At 38.6% G+C, this 19,671-nt stretch overlaps 1 protein-coding gene across 1 annotated transcript in view; it reads right to left on the reverse strand.

The window, feature by feature from the left end:
* PCDH15 (protocadherin related 15) overlaps positions 1-19,671 on the reverse strand; it is a 786,947-nt gene that overhangs the window by 350,756 nt on the left and 416,520 nt on the right. The window contains 1 exon segment of the mRNA XM_032595259.1: positions 11,279-11,391. Within this exon segment, the coding sequence (XP_032451150.1) occupies positions 11,279-11,391 (113 nt within the window).

Here is a 19,671-nt window from a genome sequence, read left to right on the forward strand (position 1 = left end):
CAGTGCAGAGCCTGACATAGGATTTGATCTCAGCAACTATGAGATCATGAGCTGAAATCAAGAGTCAATGCTCAACCGACACAGCCACCCAGGCTCCCCGGGATTGGGTCACTTCCCCGACCAAAGCCCTCCATCGACTTTTACTTCTCCTGGGCCTACAGGATCTGATCTCATCATGCTCCCTCATGCGAGGCCTCCTCACTAGGCCTGCTCTGTGCCCCTCCTGGACCCACCTTCCTCCAGGGTAGAGCCTTCGGGGCACAAAGGATGACACTCCTCACACCCCTGTCTCCCAGCTGAGCACAGGCTACTTCTTTACATCTACAGGAGGCTGACGCTGTGAACCTGACAGCCCCCCCCCCCACCCGCCACTGGGGCTTCACAGACCCCTATCCCTTAGCCCACTCTAAATGCAACTTTCAAACAGACCAGAAGAGCACTTGCTTTGGAGAATTTCACTGGAGGGCTAAATTTATACTTCCAGTTTCTCTCTTTGACTAGGAATTGCATTCATTAACACTTTTTTTCCTAATCGATTTAGATTACTAAAATACATTTACTCAAGTTTCCAACCAAATAATTTATTTATTAGCACTAACAATGCAATTCGTTTTCAACGTTCAAAGAGCGAGGCATTTAGACACGCCTGCCTTGAGATTTGAGCATGAATTCCTTGGACTTTTATTTGAAAGCCAGTGCTTACAAAAGTCTAAACATTTCCCTGTAGAAAGACAACATGTTGTTATTGAATTCTTTTTCAAGTGCAAAGTGAGTCATTGTGGAACAGACACCTCTGAAGTTAGCCATAGTAACAAACAAACAAACAAACAAACAAACAAACAAACGGAATGGGGCATAGCACTACTATGATTCTGACAAAAAAATATGGTACTTTAACACAATTATAAAAACAGTTTAAGGGGCGCCTGGGTGGCGCAGTCGGTTAAGCGTCCGACTTCAGCCAGGTCACGATCTCGCGGTCCGTGAGTTCGAGCCCCGCGTCAGGCTCTGGGCTGATGGCTCGGAGCCTGGAGCCTGTTTCCGATTCTGTGTCTCCCTCTCTCTCTGCCCCTCCCCCGTTCATGCTCTGTCTCTCTCTGTCCCAAAAATAAAAATAAACGTTGAAGAAAAAAATATTTTAAATAAAAAAAAACAGTTTAAAACAGACAAAAGTAATTTATGCTGTTACAGCCATACAGTGGGTGTTCTCAGGTGTGTGAGGGGCAGTGACCAGGAGAGGGTAGTGAAGCATCTGGGGTGTTTGTAATACCCTTTTTTCCGTACATATGGGTGCTCCTATTTGTGAAAACTCATCGAGATGCACACTTTTCAATAAAAATGTTACTAAAGAACTACCATCAACTCGCTCTCCCAAAACATGCACATAGGTTTCCCCTCCTCCCACCACTAGTAAACTAGTTTATGGCCACTAGTTCACAGTAAGGTAGACAACTAACTTACGGCCACCCCAGAGCACATGGTACAGTTTAATAAAGGCTGATCCCCCCCAGGAAGGGCCTTGAACAACCAACACTGCAAAGCTATTTAAGCATTACAGACACTTGCCTCTTCTAGTACATCGTTTCGTTAAAGGCGGGCTCCAGAAGTAGGCTCTGCCTTTTGTACTTTTCCATTCAGTGTTTCTCAAACACTGTTTCCTAAGCCCTGGTTCTGATGCCTCAGTATCACGTGAGGTTATGGTTAAGGCAGATTCCTGGGGCTCAGTCAGACTTTCTCATTTGCATTTATTTGTCTGTTTCCTTAATTATTATTTTAATGTTACCCTGCCTTACCGGGCTCCAAATGACGTTAATATATGGTTGGTTCTCACACTTTGATGCCCTGAGAAACACACGGGCATCTTGATTGAGTGGGGGGAGCCCTGAAATCTGCCCTTCAGAAACAAACACATCATATGGTCCTGTCCAGCCGCTAACCCCCCGCAGATCAGTTAGGTCCGTGCACGTTGTCTTCTCTCGCTCAGGTTCCCAGGAAGCTGTGACACTAAGAGTGGCCTCAGCCCAACTCTGCTCTGGAGAGTAACTGTTCCTTTGTCGGCTTTAAGCAAAGTTTTGTATTTCAATTGGATGGAACGGATGGACATGAAGAGTGGGGGGGGGGGGGCGCTTGCTTGTGTGAGGGAGTTCTCCTTAGGGTCCAGCTCAGCTCACTAGAGTCCTACAGGGTGTTGGGGCCAAAGCTCTACTGACAGTGGGTTACATTTCCTTTCTGTGAACGTGCACTCTTCTTTTGAAATGTCTTAGGGAGATGTGGCAAGCCTGTGCTGCCTGGGTCAAAGATGATATTAATATTATCAACTAATTAATAATTGAAATAAGTGTATCTCATTGCTTTTTGACCCTTCTTATAAAATCATAGTGCCTTAAATTTACAGACATTCTTTATTTAAACTTTAATACTCTAAGGAATTAAAGGATGTCCAAAGAGTTTGACAGCAAGTGGATTTATAAGTCACTAAAAAATATCTGAGGACTTAAAAAGCCATATAATGATTTACCAGATAAAATGCAAAACACTGCTTTGTATATTACACACAAATACTGGTTTGTCTGTAATGTCATAAGTGTAGCAAAGAAATACATCCTTGGCTGGAAATAAATACATTTTCTGTTTGACCAACAAGAAAAAATATCTTCACTAGACAGAAGATAGACAATGCACACGCGACAAAAGTTCATAATATGACAACACAATAATATGGACACACTTCCCACCAAAGAAATATTTTTAACAAAGTGAAGTATATTGTATCTTCACTTGAAGAATATGCCCATTCTGTTTATAATTTATTGCAATGAATCTGCAAAGTTCCTGTATATCTTTCAATAATAAAAATCTTTCTTAGTGTCTGAGATACAAAGTGGCACCAGAGTGACTAAACCAATTTTGAATGATTTAAAGAAGGAAAATAATCAGTCACTTTGGGGAAGACACGAGCTCAGGAACCCCTGCTAATCACAGATATGTCAGACTCATTGGCTGGTGCTTTGAACATGGGAATCATCTTGGCTATAAATAGCATGGCCAGCCAGAGACAGAATTATGATAGTGATAAAGTAGTAACTTTTTCTGGAATGCTCCTGACTGTTTTATCTCCCTCATTTTGCCATGCCATCTGCCTCCCCAGTCAGCAGAGGCCCATGCAGGGTTCTGATCCTGTTCCGACTGGGTTTTCTCCCAACAGCTGAAGTGTCTTATGTGAACTGGTCAACTGGAAAAGTTCATCTTGGAATATCTGAATTTCACAAAAACCCATCAATATCCCAAAAAACTGATCTCCAAGTGGGTTATTTTTCAGGGCCTGGAAAATAGGGAGAGCGGGAGTTTAGTGTTTCACCTATATACCAGGTTATTCTTTTTTAAAGAAAAGGTTTACTTATTTATTTTGAGAGAGAGGGGGAGAGAGAGCGAACATGAGCTGGGAAGGGACAGAGAGAGAGAGGGAGAGAGAATCCCAAGCAGGCTCCACACTGCCAGCACAGAGCCCAGCGTGGGGCTCAAACCCACAAACTGTGAGACCATGACCTGAGCTGCAACCAAGAGTCAGATGCTTAACCAACTGAGCCACTCAGGTGCCCCTGTACCTGGTGACTCTTGAGAAAAAATAGTGAGTAGACCTACTGAACTCACAAGGTTGAGAGTATGTCTAAAGTTTTCCATGCAACAAGCAAGGAGCTTATGAAGATCCCCTGGGAATGGCTGTAGATGTATGTAGAGGCATGTACTGGGGAGGTATGGCAAGGACCACTCAGAAAGCAGCTTCATTAGAACATTTTACAGTATTTTCACTTGCTGCCTTACTCATACAATGACCTTTGCAGACAAGGGGGACTTGCCGAAATCAAGGCACCGTGACGAGAATGGATAAATTGTTTTTCCTCTTCCAAGCACCTGCAGGTCACCTTGTGAGGAAGAAAGGAGGCCAAATAAACTATCACCCCCGTGTTTCTGTCGGCAGCTTGCATATTTGGATAGACACTGTATTCAACTGGTATGCTGTATTTCTGCTCTGAGGGCACAATACGTTCTTTCCTTTCATTAATTTCCATAATTGTCATATTACTAAATAATTCACCCTCATGCTTAGAATTTTTTAGAATTGGGGACAACCAGAAGGATGTACAAGTATACAGTGTTCTTTTGAGGAAACAAAAATAATGTTTTATGTGTTAATCTTTACTGTGCAAATTTTTAAGAAGGAACATAAAATTTGTTTTGTGTGTGTTGGGTTTGTTAAGAAATGTGCAGAGTTGGGCCTCCTGGGTGGCTCAGTCGGTGGAGTGTCTGACTTCGGCTCAGGTCATGATCTCATGGTTCGTGAGTCCGAGCCCCACGTCGGGCTCTGTGCTGACAGCTCGGAGCCTGGAGCCTGCTTGGATTCTGTGTCTCCCTCTCGCTCTGCCCCTCCCTGACTTGTGTTCTGTCTCTATCAAAAATAAATAAAATGTAAAACAAAAATAAATTAAAAAAAAAAGAAATGTGCAGAGTACATGAAAAGACACTCTTCCAAATAAGGTACCCAGTTGGCTAACAGACGCATGAAAAGATGCCAACATCGCTCATCATCAGGGAAATACAAATCAAAACTACATTGAGATACCACCTCACACCTGTCAAAGTGGCTAAAATTAACTCAGGAAACAACGGATATTGGTGAGGATGCGGAGAAAGAGGAACACTTTTGCACTGTTGGCGGGAATGCAAACTGGTGAAGCCACTCTGGAATATAGTATGAAGTTTCCTCAGAAAATTAAAAAGAGAACTACTGTTTGACCCAGCAATTACACTACTAGGCATTTATCCAAAGGATACAAAAATGCTGATTCAAAGGCACATGAACCCCAATGTTTATAGCAGCACTATCCACAATGGCCAAAGTATGGAAAGAGCCCAAATGTCCATTGACAGATGAATAAAGAAGATGGAATACTACTCAGCCATCAAAAAAGAATAAAATCTTGCCATCTGCAATGACATGGATGGAAGTAGACTGTATTATACTAAGTGAAATAAGTCAGAGAAAGACAAATATCATATGATTTCACTCATATGTGGAATTTAAAATACCAAACAGATGAACATAGGGGAAGGGAAGCAAAAATAAGATAAAAACAGAGAGGAAGGCAAACCATAAGAGACTCTTAAATACAGAGCACAAACTGAGAATTGATGTAAGGGAAGTGGGTGGAGGATGGGCTAAATGGGTGATGGGCATTAAGAAGGACAGTTTTCAGGATGAGCACTGGGTGTTCATGTAAGTGATTAATTACTGGGTTCTAGACCTGAAGGCTAGACTATTCTATATGTTAACTTGAATATAAATTTAAAAATTAATTAATTAAAAAAAGGAACCTAAAATTAAAATAAAAGATGAGCATGTATCTAACGTGTTGATGGTTTTCCAAAAGTATTAGTCATTAAGAAACCCATGGAGCGTTTGCTATTTCATTACTAATAAGAACTAATCCTTGAAATTTTTGTAGGATAACTTCTCTAAAATATATAAAGGACTTTCACTCTTAATGGACTCCAAATTCCTCACCTTAGTGATTCTGCTACTAGGGCAGACACAGTTTATTGTCTACTGACCTGCCGAACTGAGATGTGGGGCATGTCTGTGCTTGGTCTTTGAGCAGGGATCTGTTAGGACAGGGAGAGCACACTCAGCTAGAGTATTTCCCCCATAGCATTTGTCTTGCTTCCTGTGGATGGAAACATCAGGTCCGAGGTTTTCTGTCCTAACCCCGGCTCACTGGAGACTCCTAGTCAATCTTCCCTAAAGGGAGTATGCACGCCTTTCTTTGCCCCTCTTTATTTCTCCTTTTTCTGAGAGACTGACAAGACTCATGCGACAGCAGAAAGAACAGTAACTTATACTTCACCATCTCCTCAGCAGACTTAACTGATTTTGACAGTTCCGTTTTCATGGGAGTTGCCACCCTTTTTATTCTGAGACGTGATGACTGATGTCTGTGGCCCTCAGCTCCGCCTGTCTGCTTTTGACACCTGCGATCTTTCGAATCGGCAAAGTTCTCCATGGAAAATACATGTGGTGGGTAAATGATCCAGTGTCCTGAAGGCAACATGGAGTGACTTGACCTATTTCTGTTTTAGCAACATTCTGTTGGGAACGTGCAGGGCCGGGGTAGGAGAAGCAGCTGAGGTTGGAGAGACCACCTGCATGAGAGGGTGGCCTTGATGGTGGGGGCCAGAGAACTGCCATGGGCACGGGGGCTGGGGAGACAGGCAGGAGAAACCCCAGAGCTATGTGGAGAAGACCCAATGGTAACTGGACGTGGACCGCAGGACAGGTGTCTGGGGAGCTGGCATCTCCTAGATGGGGTGTCCGGATGACTGTGGTGGTGGTGAGCCAAGAGAAAAGCAGGAATAGAAGGCTTCAGGTTTTCACAGGTGCTGAGTGTGCTGCACTCTCAACACAACACGCCTGCATTGCCCTGGGACTAGTTATCCAGCCAGTAATTGCAAACATTGACGCAGACCTCAGAAGGGAGGTCAGTCTAAAATCGTCGTTTCCATACCTGCGGTTTCCTTGAGGCAAAGCCTCCACACATTTCTGTCTCTTCAACACGAAGCAAAATGTCAGGCACCTCTTAAAGGCTCAGAAAAGATGTGGCAAACTGAAAACCAGCAAATGCCAGATGCCTTAAAAACAAGCGAGCCTGAGTTTTCCACTGAATCCCTGTTAAGTAGAGTGCAATGAGTATCCCCGTTCAGAAAGAACCCAATGATCTGTGGCATCAGAAACCCATGTGCCATGTAGCTGTTCTCTTGAGCCTCAGTCCTTCCTAGGATGCGCTGTTTTGTCACATGACTGGAGCAAAGTAACTCCCCAGGATAACCGTCACATCATCACTAATATTTAAGCTCGCCAGTTTCAATTCTGTGGCTCATTTTTTGTGTCAATATATATCTTTTCCTCAGGAGGAGGTTTTTTTCTTTTTTTAATATAGTCATAAATGGCTTTAAACTCTGCCTTAACATAGGTCTAGCCCTCCCCCTCACCCCCAAGTGATTGAATTTGAAAAGTTTATTGCAACTTTTTTCTGGCAATAGACACAAGATAAAGTTGTACTGAACGCATACACTTTCAAAAGTATGTATGTAATGTGGATCTTGACAAACTTAACACAAGACCATGGGGGAGGGGAAGGAAAAAAAAAAAGAGGTTAGAGAGGGAAGGAGCCGAAACTTAAGAGACCCTTAAAAACCGAGAACAAACTGAGGGTTGATGGGGGGTGGGAGGGAGGGAAGGGTGGGTGATGGGTATTGAGGAGGGCACCTGTTGGGATGAGCACTGGGTGTTGTATGGAAACCAATTTGACAATAAATTTCATAAAAAAAGTATGTATGTAAATATAGTGATGACGTAGGTACATAAATCTAGCAGCTTTACAGGTTTTCTTGTGCCAGGGAGAAAACTAACACGACAATTCATCGAGCACCTTGTATGCAGTATACACGGATGGGGTAGGGTCTTGGGCCACAGTGTGAAGACATATATTACAATCTGCACGACTGCAGAGGTCAAGAGAAAATAAACAGAAAAACTGAATGTAGAGTGATCAGAGCCACCATAGGGACAAGCAGGGATGTAAGAAGCAGCCTCCAACCGGTGGCACCTTTCCAGAGGAAGTAAAGCCCACCGATGCTAATTACTGGTGCCTCGGTGTGAACTAGACTCCCATGAGAAAGGATAGGATGATTCAGGAGGCAAGGTGGCATCTACAAATGCCCAGAGGCAGAGAGAACAGGGCGACTGGAGAGAACTGCTAGTGCTCCAGGATGGCCAGACGGAAAGCGGAAAGCGTGCAGGTGACTAATGAGGGCTCCAGTTGATAGGTTCAGGGCGTGGACGGACAAGGAATACAGGTCAGCCTGCTAGACGGTAGAAGCAAGCCAGTGGGAAAACGTAAAAATCTGACAGACCATAATACAATCCTGTCTGTGAGCCTCGTTTGAACCCATGGGATTTAGATAAAAAGCAAATTGCTTTTTAGATAAAAAGCAAAATGTTTGAGCAACTGCCAGGCAGTGAATTGTTAATAATTTATCCATTAGAAATTTGTGTTAGATATCTGGAGCACCAACATATGTACTAATAGTTTTCTTTTTTAAATACTACACTTACAATAACAAAAGAGAATTTTCTGGGCTTTGTTAATGAGACTTCATGCATGAACTAATTCATGATCACCCAGAATCTAAAATATGCTTTTGTATTTCTATCTCATAGTTGCTTTTTGCTTCGTAACTATGGTGATCATGTAACTTTTCATCCAAACTGGGATGGTTTCGAAAGTGAAAGAGATATTATGAATAATTACACAAAGACAACAGGCATGAATATGAACCATCCTGAGCCAACCACATGTGTGATTCTTATTCAAAATGTGTGCTTCATTTTAAAAATGCTTAAGTGATGACATTTATTTTAGATTTGGAATAGCGTCTAGAAATGGAATGCCCTTTCCTCTTTTAACTGGACAAGTTCCAATCCTGTAGTATCTTAAAGCTGGTGAACTACTCCATTTTCTCTTCCTAGTCTCACCTTTCCATTTTTGGAGGATGCTGAATGAATCACTGGCTGAGCCGAATGAAATAAAGATGATAAATTTCTTAACCATGGCACTTACCAGCTGTGCAATGTGCATGTATCTTTTAAAAGCAGAATTCTCAAAGTCTAGGAGAAAATGCTTCATTTTGTTTTATTTTTCCTTAGCTTCCAAAACAGAAATTGGGATCGAATCCAATAAAAACTTTTATGGCCAATGAAAAATGAAGCATTATTAAAATAAGAAAAAGGGAAGAAGCTGAAAGACCTACTAAAGAGACTGCCAGATTGTAGCATTTCAATGGATCCCTATACAAAGCCACAATATTCAGCTATTATTCAAGCAGGTGGCACATTATTATTCTTATAGATTGATACCTTTGCTTATTATCCCCTTGACTGCACACAAAACACAGTAATTTGAATCTAATAATGTCCGTAAAAACTTCCATTAATAATATATAGTGTTATTAAACCATAAAAAAATTATCTATGGCCTGTTCTAATTGATTTTGGTCTCTGTAATTGATGGGCTGAGTTTCACCATACCTGGGTATGCCAGGACAACTAACCTTATAATAAAGGAAAATCACTGATTTCAGGTTTGAAACGAGGCGGTTTGGAAACACTGCTTCATCGGGTTTCTCACCTCCCACAGAGAGCAGCACCACAGGAGTATAAGCAGATCGCCGGTAGACGATGGAAACGTATTTTTGAGTTTTATATAGTTCCATGATAATTAAAATAGTCAGTGCAAGAAGATAAAGCTCATGCGTGGCCATTTTACACAAATGGTAAAAGGAGTCTGTCTTTGTGGAATGACTCCCAAGTCCTACTAAACAAAATCCAAGGAAATAGTCTTACATGAGGCTCTTCCGTGTTCTGCCTCTATACCTCGTTTCCCCATTAACCACTCATAGCCGCCTACATCATGCCTCCTCGTTTTCACTTCTGCTCTTCCTTATGTTCAAACATAAGGAACTTCTATCCATTGGCCGAAATCTTCCTATGAAGCAACACTGAGCTTGGCACAATCTGCAGAACATCTTCTCTGAGTCCCCAGATTAATTGATATCTCCCTATTCTGTGCTTTTCCAGCACGTTTTAGTGGTCCTCCTATATATTAGCAGGCTGATGTGTTATATTTGATTTATCAGCCTATATAACTCTTTGCCTTCATAGACTACAAGTTCTTCAACAGTTCTACAATCTCAGGATCTGGCAATGCACAACAGGATCAGCGCTCACAAAATACATCCTAATTTGAGCTAACATTAACTGTTTGTCTACGGATGATTGTTTGCAGTTGCGGTGACACATATTTAAGCCACACAACCATTCCTAAGCAACTGCATCTGGGTGGAGTGAAAGAGTATGGCCCTCACTTAGATGCTGCTTTTTAGTGAGGTTAACTCTGAATCAATCACTCACCTTACCTGAGCTTAGTTACACATTTGTACCAGTGAGCATACGACTAAGGTTGTGGCTCTAATTCAATGAAAAATGAACTTGTACAATGTACTTGCTCAGTAAGTTTCCCCATCTTACTTCCTTTTAACACTTTTAAATTAAAAAAAAATATCCTAGGGATTCATTTCTATAGTTATGGTTCTCTGTGTGTAGATATGAGAAAGTCATATAATACCCATTGTTTAGATTTATCCCATGTTCTTGCTTGTGTCTGTTCTATTAATTAGAGTGCCCTCCATAAATTACCATTATTCCTTCCCTGTCCAGCTCAAATATTACCTTCCCAGCAAAGTCTATCAGAATTAACTGGCAGATCATCTGGGTTTCCACAGTACCTTTTAAATGATTTTATTACAATACAGTAATTATTAAATTATTACATTATCAATTATTATTAATTAATTATTAAATTATTAAACTGTTGTTGTAATGCCAAGTGGATTCTCCTCGCTTTGATAATTTTTCCAGTCTGGGATCATTTTTCAAAATAAAGAAAATAACGAGACATATATTAAAAGAATTTCTGGAAAGGCAAGATCTTTTGTTTTTATGTTAGAAAGAGCAACAATAGTTTTAAAACAATACATTATTAAAATAAATAAATATATGAATGCATGCACATTTAAAATATAGTCATTAGTAAAGGTTTTGTGGTCAAAAATTAGTTTCTTTTGGCAAGAAAAATTAAACCCTAGAAGTGTAACAAAGTTATATTATGTAGTATTATATACATTTGACCAGGACATTTATTACATATAAAAATGCTCAGTATTTGAATCTCATCATAATATAAACAGATATTTTAAATTTTTTTTTTTTCAACGTTTATTTATTTTTTTTGGAACAGAGAGAGACAGAGCATGAACGGGGGAGGGGCAGAGAGAGAGGGAGACACAGAATCGGAAACAGGCTCCAGGCTCTGAGCCATCAGCCCAGAGCCCGACGCGGGGCTCGAACTCACGGACCGCGAGATCGTGACCTGGCTGAAGTCGGACGCTTAACCGACTGCGCCACCCAGGCGCCCCTAAACAGATATTTTAAAAGAACACAACACAATAGAACTGCCACAGTTCAATTTTTTTAACAAAAACATTGGCTAACTGCTGTCAGATTAATTTTATGTTTTATAACATAAAAGAGCCTACAGTAGCCGCTATTGGTTTCTTTGATTAGCAGTTTAGAAACACAAGGTAATAAAAAATTAATTTAATTTACCTTAATAACCAAATCAAATTTCTGGTGAAAATCTCTGTTTACGGGCTCCAGGAGGCTAAGTTCTGCCGTCCTAGGATGCATATGGAAAAATCGTGGGTAATCCTCCGGAGTCCCTGAAAGACAGTGAGATTTCAGTATTAATTGAGAACAAGAGGTAATATGTGTGTGTGCTATATCTGTTTTCCTTCATCAACCGAGGAACAAAATCACAATTTCATTAGTAAATTAAGTTTCAAAATTATGCAGTCTAGGGAAAGGAGACACAAATGTAGTATGTAATTAATTAGCTTATGAGTAAGAAAGATGGAAAATATTTCTTGTTTGGATGGTTTTCTAAATATCTTTTATTAGGAGAGCTCTTTAATTAACTTGAAACTTCATCACATGAAAAGAGATATTAAGTGTCGGGAGAGCAAATTTTGAATTATAAAATTGTGTTTTAATGGTGCATAAATCTTAATTATGGTCTGCATGGTCTTCTACCATATCTTGTAATAAACAAAGACTAGTAATTTGTACCAAATATCAAGCTGCTTGAAAATTAAAATGAACATATTCTGTTCCAGCTGGTAAAATATTTTTCTAAAGGCAAGAATCCAGTCAATTACATCAATCATATTAAATCAAAATACATTGATGTTACTCTTAATGCCTACAGAGGATATTTCTTAAATACAGGCATTATAGTGAATTGAAGCACACTTCTTCCTGCAGAAATTTTCTTCAACTTCATTATCTTCCTTTGTTTAACATGATATTCTTTGTTTCAAAGTGAAGAAACAGAAGTCATATCATGTAACTATGGAATATATTATGCATTTGGCAAAACAGTAACTGTAAGAATAAGATAACTATGGCTTCCAATTATTAAAGCCTACTTTGTGCTAAATGCTTTATGTAAATGATCATCAATAAGTCTGTAAATCATTCCCATTTTACAGAGAAGGACTTGAGAACTTTGAGATATTAAATAATGTTTACAAGATCAAAGGGCAATGTAAGATAGAGCTTGAATTCAAATCCAGGGTGCCAGAAGTCAGACATATCAAAAAATGGGTTAATTTCTATTACTTCTTTGCTTCAACACTGAGACAAGAAGAGAAACTCTCCTGGGGCATTATGTGAGAGGAAATAAAAAAGTTTGCCAGTACAATAGACTTGAAAATCCAGAAATAGTCAAAATTGCACATGACAATTTAGCAGATGATAAAGGAATCATCTCCAAACAGTAGGGGAAAATGGATTTTTGAATACTATCATTTATCAAATAGAAGAGCCATACAGAAAATGATCAAATTGCATCCATTCTTTATACTAGCGTAAATCTCAAATGGAGAGGATATTCATATATAATAAACAATAAAACAATACAAGTGCTAGTAATAGATGAAAACACAGATGAATTCTACTATAATGTGAGAGTGGGCATATCTCTCCTAACTATGGCTCAAAATCAAGAAGCAATAAGGGAATAAAGAGATAAATTTGATGACATTACAAAATGGCTTGGCAAGACACAATAAACAAAGTAAAGCCACAAGTGACAAGCTAGGGAAAATATTTGCAATTAACAACAGATGCAAAATGTTCAAATCCCTAACATATGTAGATTTACAAATTAGGAGAGAAAAACATCATCTGTACATTAAAAAAAAAAAAAAAAAAAAAAAAAACACAAAACACTGCGTGAGAATAAAAAGAGTTCACAGAAAGAGAAAGGTAAATGACTTTTCATCATATACAAAGATGCTCACCTTTATACACAAGAAGAAAAATTCAAATGAAAACCACAATGAAATTCCATTTGTTACTTGTTAGATTAGCAATGGTCCCAAGTGGACACTCCACTCTATTGGTGAGCCTGTGAGAAAAAATGTACTTCCAGACATTCCTGGTATTATTAAAAGAGTGTTACAAACTTATGATGGAAAATCTGGCATAGTATATGAGAACGATATGAGTATTGGGGAATTCTGAGAAGATGATATCAGGAATCTATCTTCATGTAAACAAGAATTGGCAAGATCTTTCTGATACAGCTATTTTAGAACTCCAGAGTTTATTTCAGTGTTCCAACTTCTGGAGTAAGGTTTGGACAGTAAAATGATTAATTTCCATCAATTACAACTCTTAGCACAGTAGCAGTTACACATCTCCCACCCCTCTGCCACTTGGCAGGGAGCTGGGCACATATTCCTGTAGCAGCTTGCACACTGCTGCTGGGAGTAATTATGGGCAAAAAGGCCATGTCCTCTAAATATCAGAGATCTGTGCCCTCATCAGTGACTGCTGTTTCTAATCACAGAGATGCAGGTGACTATTGTCACACCCACCTTTCTTGCTGTAAGCCACTCCACTTAGACTGAGGAAATTTCCAGGGAATTCAAAGGGCTAGCAACCTTTTTACCCTATTCTTTTTTCTCCATTTTTCCCTTTGGAAGCCAGGCATTAAAAGCAAGTACACATGGAGGGAAACTAGCAAGTCAATGTGCATACCCAGGGGAAGTCATAGCTCAGAAACTACTTGAGAAGACCTTAGGATTAAACCTCAGACTAGTCCTCAGCGCAGAGACAGACTACAGTAAAGAAAACATATATACATGTATATACACACACATGTATACATGTATGTACATGTACATGTATACATGTATGTACATGTACACGTACATGTATATGTATACACATACACAAAAACAAACAAAATAGAAATAAAAACCAGTAAATTCTGGGAAGGTGAAAAATTCTGATTTCCAGAATTACCACATTATTAGATTCAAATGTCCAGTTTTCAGCAACAACAACAACAACAACACAGGGTATATACAACAACAACAGCAACAATAACAATGACACAGGATATAAATAAAAACAGAAAAGTATGGCCCATTCAAAGGGAAAAAAAATGAATAGAAATTGGCCTTGAAAAACACCTGATTGATGAGTTACTAGATAAAGATGTTAAAACAGATGCCTTAAAGATGTCCAAAGAACTAAAAATAGATGTAGAGAAAGTCAAGAAACTTATGTATTAATGAAACGGAAAAGAGACAGATAACCTGAAAAGAAACTACAGGAAACTATGAGAAATTCTAGAACTGAAATAAAAAGTTTACTAGAGAGGTTGAAATGCAAATTGGAGCAGGCAGAAGAAAGAATCAATAAACTTGAAGCTAGGGCAATGGAAATTATTGATGCTGAGTAACAGGAAAAGAAAAAAAAAAACATGATTAAATAAAAGGGAAGGAACAGTGCCTAATTGACCAATAGGGCACTATTAACAAGACCAACATACACATTGTGGGAGTCTCAGAAGGAGAAGAGAAAAAGAATGTTTGAAAAAATAATGGCTGAAAACTGCCAAAGTCTGATGAAAGAGATACAGATATACATCCAAAGGGCTCAATGAAATTTATTAAGATAAATGTAAAGAGACTCACACCAAGACACTTCATAATCAAACACAAAAGACAAAGACAAGAAGAGAATCTTGAAAACAGCTAGAGAGAAATTACTCCTCACATACAAAGGATCCTCAATAAGATTATCAGTCTCTTTCTTATTAGAAACTTTGGTGGCCAGAAGACAATGACCCTATTTATTCCTAGTACTAAAAGAAAAAAAATGTCAAAAAAGAATTCTATACCTGGGAAAACTGTCCTCTAAAGTGGCAGAGAAATTAAGACTTGCCAGATAAAAGCTGAGAGAGTTCATTACTACTAATCCAGCCCTGCAAGAAGTGTCAAGGGAATCCTGCAGGTTACAATGGGCAGGCACCAGGCAATAAGGTCCAGCAGTAGGCGGAAACAAAGATCTCGCAAAGGTCAATGTATGGGCAATCACAAAAGCTGGTATTATAGTACCAAAGTCTTTAACTCTAATTTGTGATTTCTACATAATTTAAGAGACTAAGAAATTTAAAAGAATTATTACTTTATGTTTTCAGGCACACAATATATAAACGTGTAATTTTGTTACACAAATAGACTAAAAAGCTGAGGATTTAACTGGAAAAGAGCAGAGTTTTGTATTTTTTTTTTTAATTTCTCTTAGAGAGAGAGAGAGTTCAGGAGCAGGGGAGAGGGGCAGAAGAAGAGAGAGTCCCAAGCAGACTCCATGCTCAGTGCAATGCCCACTGCAGGGCTTGATCCCCTGTACCTGGGATCAGGACCTGAGCCAAAATCAAGAGTCAGACACTCAACTGACTGAGTCACCCAGGTGCCCCAGAATTTTATATATTGTTAAATTTAAGCTGGCATAAATCTAACTTAGAGTGCTATGACCTTAGGATTTAAATATAATTCACATGATGAAGACAAAGAAAACAGTTATAGAATACACACAAAAGAAAATTTAAAAAAAACAGAATTTAAACACTACAAAAAATCAACTAAACACAAAAGAAGACAGTGCTGAAGGAAATGAAAATGAGAAAACTTTAAGACTATGGAAAAAAAATATCAAAATGACAGAAGTCCCTCCTTAGCAGTAATGACTTTAAATGATAATTAATTAAACTCTACAGTCAAAGACAGAGATTGACCAAATGGATTTAGAAAGAAGCATGATCCAACTATATGTTGTCTACAACAGACTCAAGACACAGTTTAGATGTCAAGACACAAACGGATAGTGAAAGGCTGGCATATGCTAGACCTTGAGGGCATTATGATAGATAAAATAAGCTCATCATAAAAAAGATAAATACCACATGATTCTACTTATATAAGTTACTTCGTCACAATCACAGAGACAATAGGTAGAATTGTGTATTCTGGGGGTCATGGGGAAGAAGAGAATAGGGAATTATTGTTTAATGTGTATAAAGTTTCAGTTTTATAAAATGAAAAGAGCTGCAGACACATCCTTATAAATGTAATTAATATCACTAAACTGTATACCTATAAATGGTTAAGATGGGGAACTGTATGTTATGTATATTTAACAACAATTAAAAAATTGAAGAAAGTCATAGTAGCATCTATTTTTGACCCAGAAATCCCACTTCAAGGAAATTTTTGCATTTTCATAAGAAGTAGTCACCATTTAAATATACATCAAGAGTGGTCCGGTTGAGTAAATGATGATACATCCTCAAGCAGATAATAATTGAAATGTAAAAATTAATGATAAATATCTTTACCTATTACTATAGAATTATCTGTAGTTACAGAAAGTGACAAAACAACTTGGAGAAAAGTGCATATATATACTAACTTTTAAGAAAGAGGAGCATACACACATACAAATAAAAGGAAATATATACACATAAATGTGTATATATGGATGTTAGGAAAAATGATAAACTATAACATTAAAAAAGTGTTATGTATGAGAGAAAGAGGGAATGTTTTGAGGGAATAGGCAATGAAGCTAGATTAAACGAGCTACACCACTGTTTTTTTTTTTAAATTTTAGAGCCATATGAATATTATATATCATTATAAGACATTGAATATAAGGACATCACAAAAATAAATATTAAATTTAAAAATCTAAGTGTTTGGGGCACCTGGGTGGCTCAGTCGGTTGAACGTCCGACTTCGGCTCAGGTCATGATCTCACAGTTTGTGAGTTCGAGCCCCGCATCAGGCTCTATGCTGACCGCTTGCTCAGAGCCTGGAATCTGCTTCAGATTCTGTGTCTCCTTCTCTCTCTGCCCCTCCCCCGCTCACGCTTTGTCTCACTCTGTTTCTCAAAAATAAATCAATGTAAAAAAAAAATCTAAGTGTTTATTCATTTGGTGACATAAATACAAATAGAAAACGACCATTCCAGACAACTTTCAAAGATAATACCTTAATGTCTTGTTCACAGTGTAATGTAGCTCTACAACAACTGAAATTATAAAAACAGAAACAAAAACAAAGAGTCTGTAGTAATAATATTGTTCATGTTAGCGTTGTTAGTCTAAGATGGTTATGGGAGCATTTTGCCAGCAATGAAATGAATAGTAATGTGATGTCTTAACTCTATCACTCTGTGTTAAAAACTAAATTCTTATCAAAGAAAATTGGATTGCCATGGAAATTTAAGGAAATTTATGCCTATTTCCCAAGTTTTTATATTGTGGCCATGTAGGAATTTATAATCGGTCCCAGTCAAATGTTACTGCTGAATAACATTATAACCTCTCCTTTGGTAGAGCAAAAGCAATTATGATATACAACTTGTATCCAGATGATTTTCAATGAAAACTTTCAAGTGACCCCTGAATGGTGAGTATCTTACAAAAGCCAGGCTATTATTGATGTATAAAAATGTTTCCAAGAACAGAAGTGCATGTCTAAGTTCAAGGACCCTAGAGATTCACTTAATTTTCTCATTTAGAAGATGTGATATTCATTCCACTTAGCAAAGCTATACTTAATTCATTTACAAAAGCTGCTTCTTGGTTCCAGTTCAAGATGGTGATATGGGAAGACCCTGAACTCACCTCCTCCATGGAGCACACTGAATTACACTTATTAAGAGAACAGTTGCTCCTGAAGAAGAACTGAGGGTTGACTGAACAGCTACTGAGCAACCATAGAGAGAGAACAGCAAGAGAAAAGCAAGAGAGACGGAGACACAATAAGGAAGGGACTCCCCTCCCCCATTGCTGCCAACGGCAGTGGAGAGGGACAGTACTGAGGGACCAGGAACAGAACCTTCTGTCTTTGGGCACAGAAATAAAGCAGTGGTTTAAAAGAGCAACTAGCATGTAGAAGACACAACATGAGAACTCTGGAAAGCAGCAGAGGAACCCTAGAATGCTCTCCAGGTCAGAGGGACTAGAGAATGATAGTCCCTGGTTCACATTCCCACCCCACCTTAAAAGCCTAAACAGGAGCAGAGTCCAGACCCCATGACAGGTGGGTCCAGTCACCTCAGTGAGCTTGTGACTTCAGTGAACCCAGGGTCTACAAGCTCACAACAATCCTGGTCATACTGGGGCACAGAAAACAAAGCCAGGGTTTAAAAGGGAGCTCTGAAAATGCTCTCTCCCCCTCCCCCTTAGAAGCCCAGACCAGAACAGGGTCTGGAAGCTATACGTGAGGGGTTCAGATGCCATAATTAGTGGGTGCTGATGCCATAACTGGAAAGTCAGACTGTCACAGAAAGTTGGCAACTGCAGCAAGCCTAGGATTTGCAAGCCCACACCAGCTCCCTGCATGCTGGGACACAGAACAAAAAAACGCTGGTGTAAGAGAGTCAGGGAACTGAAGAAAAATCCTTTCCCCCTCGATTTAAAAGCCCAGACAGGAGCAGAATTTACCTCAACAGTGAGCTTGAGTCCTCAGGGTGCCTAGTGTCCATAAATCGACACCAGGCACCCTGTAGTGCTGAACACAGAAAACAAGCTGTGGTTTGTGGGTTTTGTTTGTTGTTTAATATTTATTGTATTATTATTATATGTTTTTTTTTTTACTTTTTGTTTTTACTTTTTAAAGTTGTCTTGCTTTATTTTGGTTTTACTCTTTTTTTATTTCTTCTTCCTTCTCTTTTTTTCTTCTTTTTTTCTCATTTTTAATTTTTTCTTTTATTATTATCTTTTCTTCCCATTTATTCTTTTTGTAAAAAGCCGTGGTTTAAAAGTGTAACTAGCATTTATAGCCACAGCTCCAACCAACCATTAAAATTCACCAAGCATACATGGTCTGGATAGGGAACACTGTACACAAGACCAGTTGTTCAACTTTAGGACAATTAACTTTTTCCCAATCCATAGAAACACAAAAAGTCAAACAAAATGAAGAGACAGAATAATATGCTTCAAAAAAAAATACCAAGAAAAAACTAAAACAAAATAAAACAAAAGCAAAAACAAACAAAAAAAACCTAAATGAAACAGAGATAAGCAATATACCTGATAAAGAATTTCAAGTAATGATCATAATGAAACTCACTGGGGTGCAGAAAAGAATGGAAGAACTCAGTGAGATCTTCAGTAAAGAGACAGAAAATATTAAAATGAAGTAATCAGAGTTGAAGAATACAATGTCTAAAATAACACACACACACACTATAGGGAATCAATAGTAGATGAGAGGATGCAGAAGAATGTGTCAGCCATCTGGAAGACAGAGTAATGAAAAGCACACAAGCAAAACAACAAAAAGAGAAAAGAGTATTTTTGTTTTTTTGTTTTTTTAAATGAGGACAGATTAAGAGACCTCTTGGACAACATAAAGTAAACAAACATTTATATTACAGGGATCTCAGAAAAAGAAGAACAAGAGAAAGGTGTAGAATCTTTATGTGAATAATAATTGAAAAAACTCCATAACCTAGGGAGGGAAATAGACATCTAAGTCCAAGAAGCACAGAGAATTCCAAACAAGATGAACCCAAGGGACTCTACACCATAGCACATAATAAAATGTCAAAGGTAAACAATAAAGAGAGAATCT

Source organism: Lynx canadensis, chromosome D2 (assembly GCF_007474595.2).
Source record: "Lynx canadensis isolate LIC74 chromosome D2, mLynCan4.pri.v2, whole genome shotgun sequence".
NCBI classification, from domain to species: Eukaryota; Metazoa; Chordata; class Mammalia; order Carnivora; family Felidae; genus Lynx; species Lynx canadensis.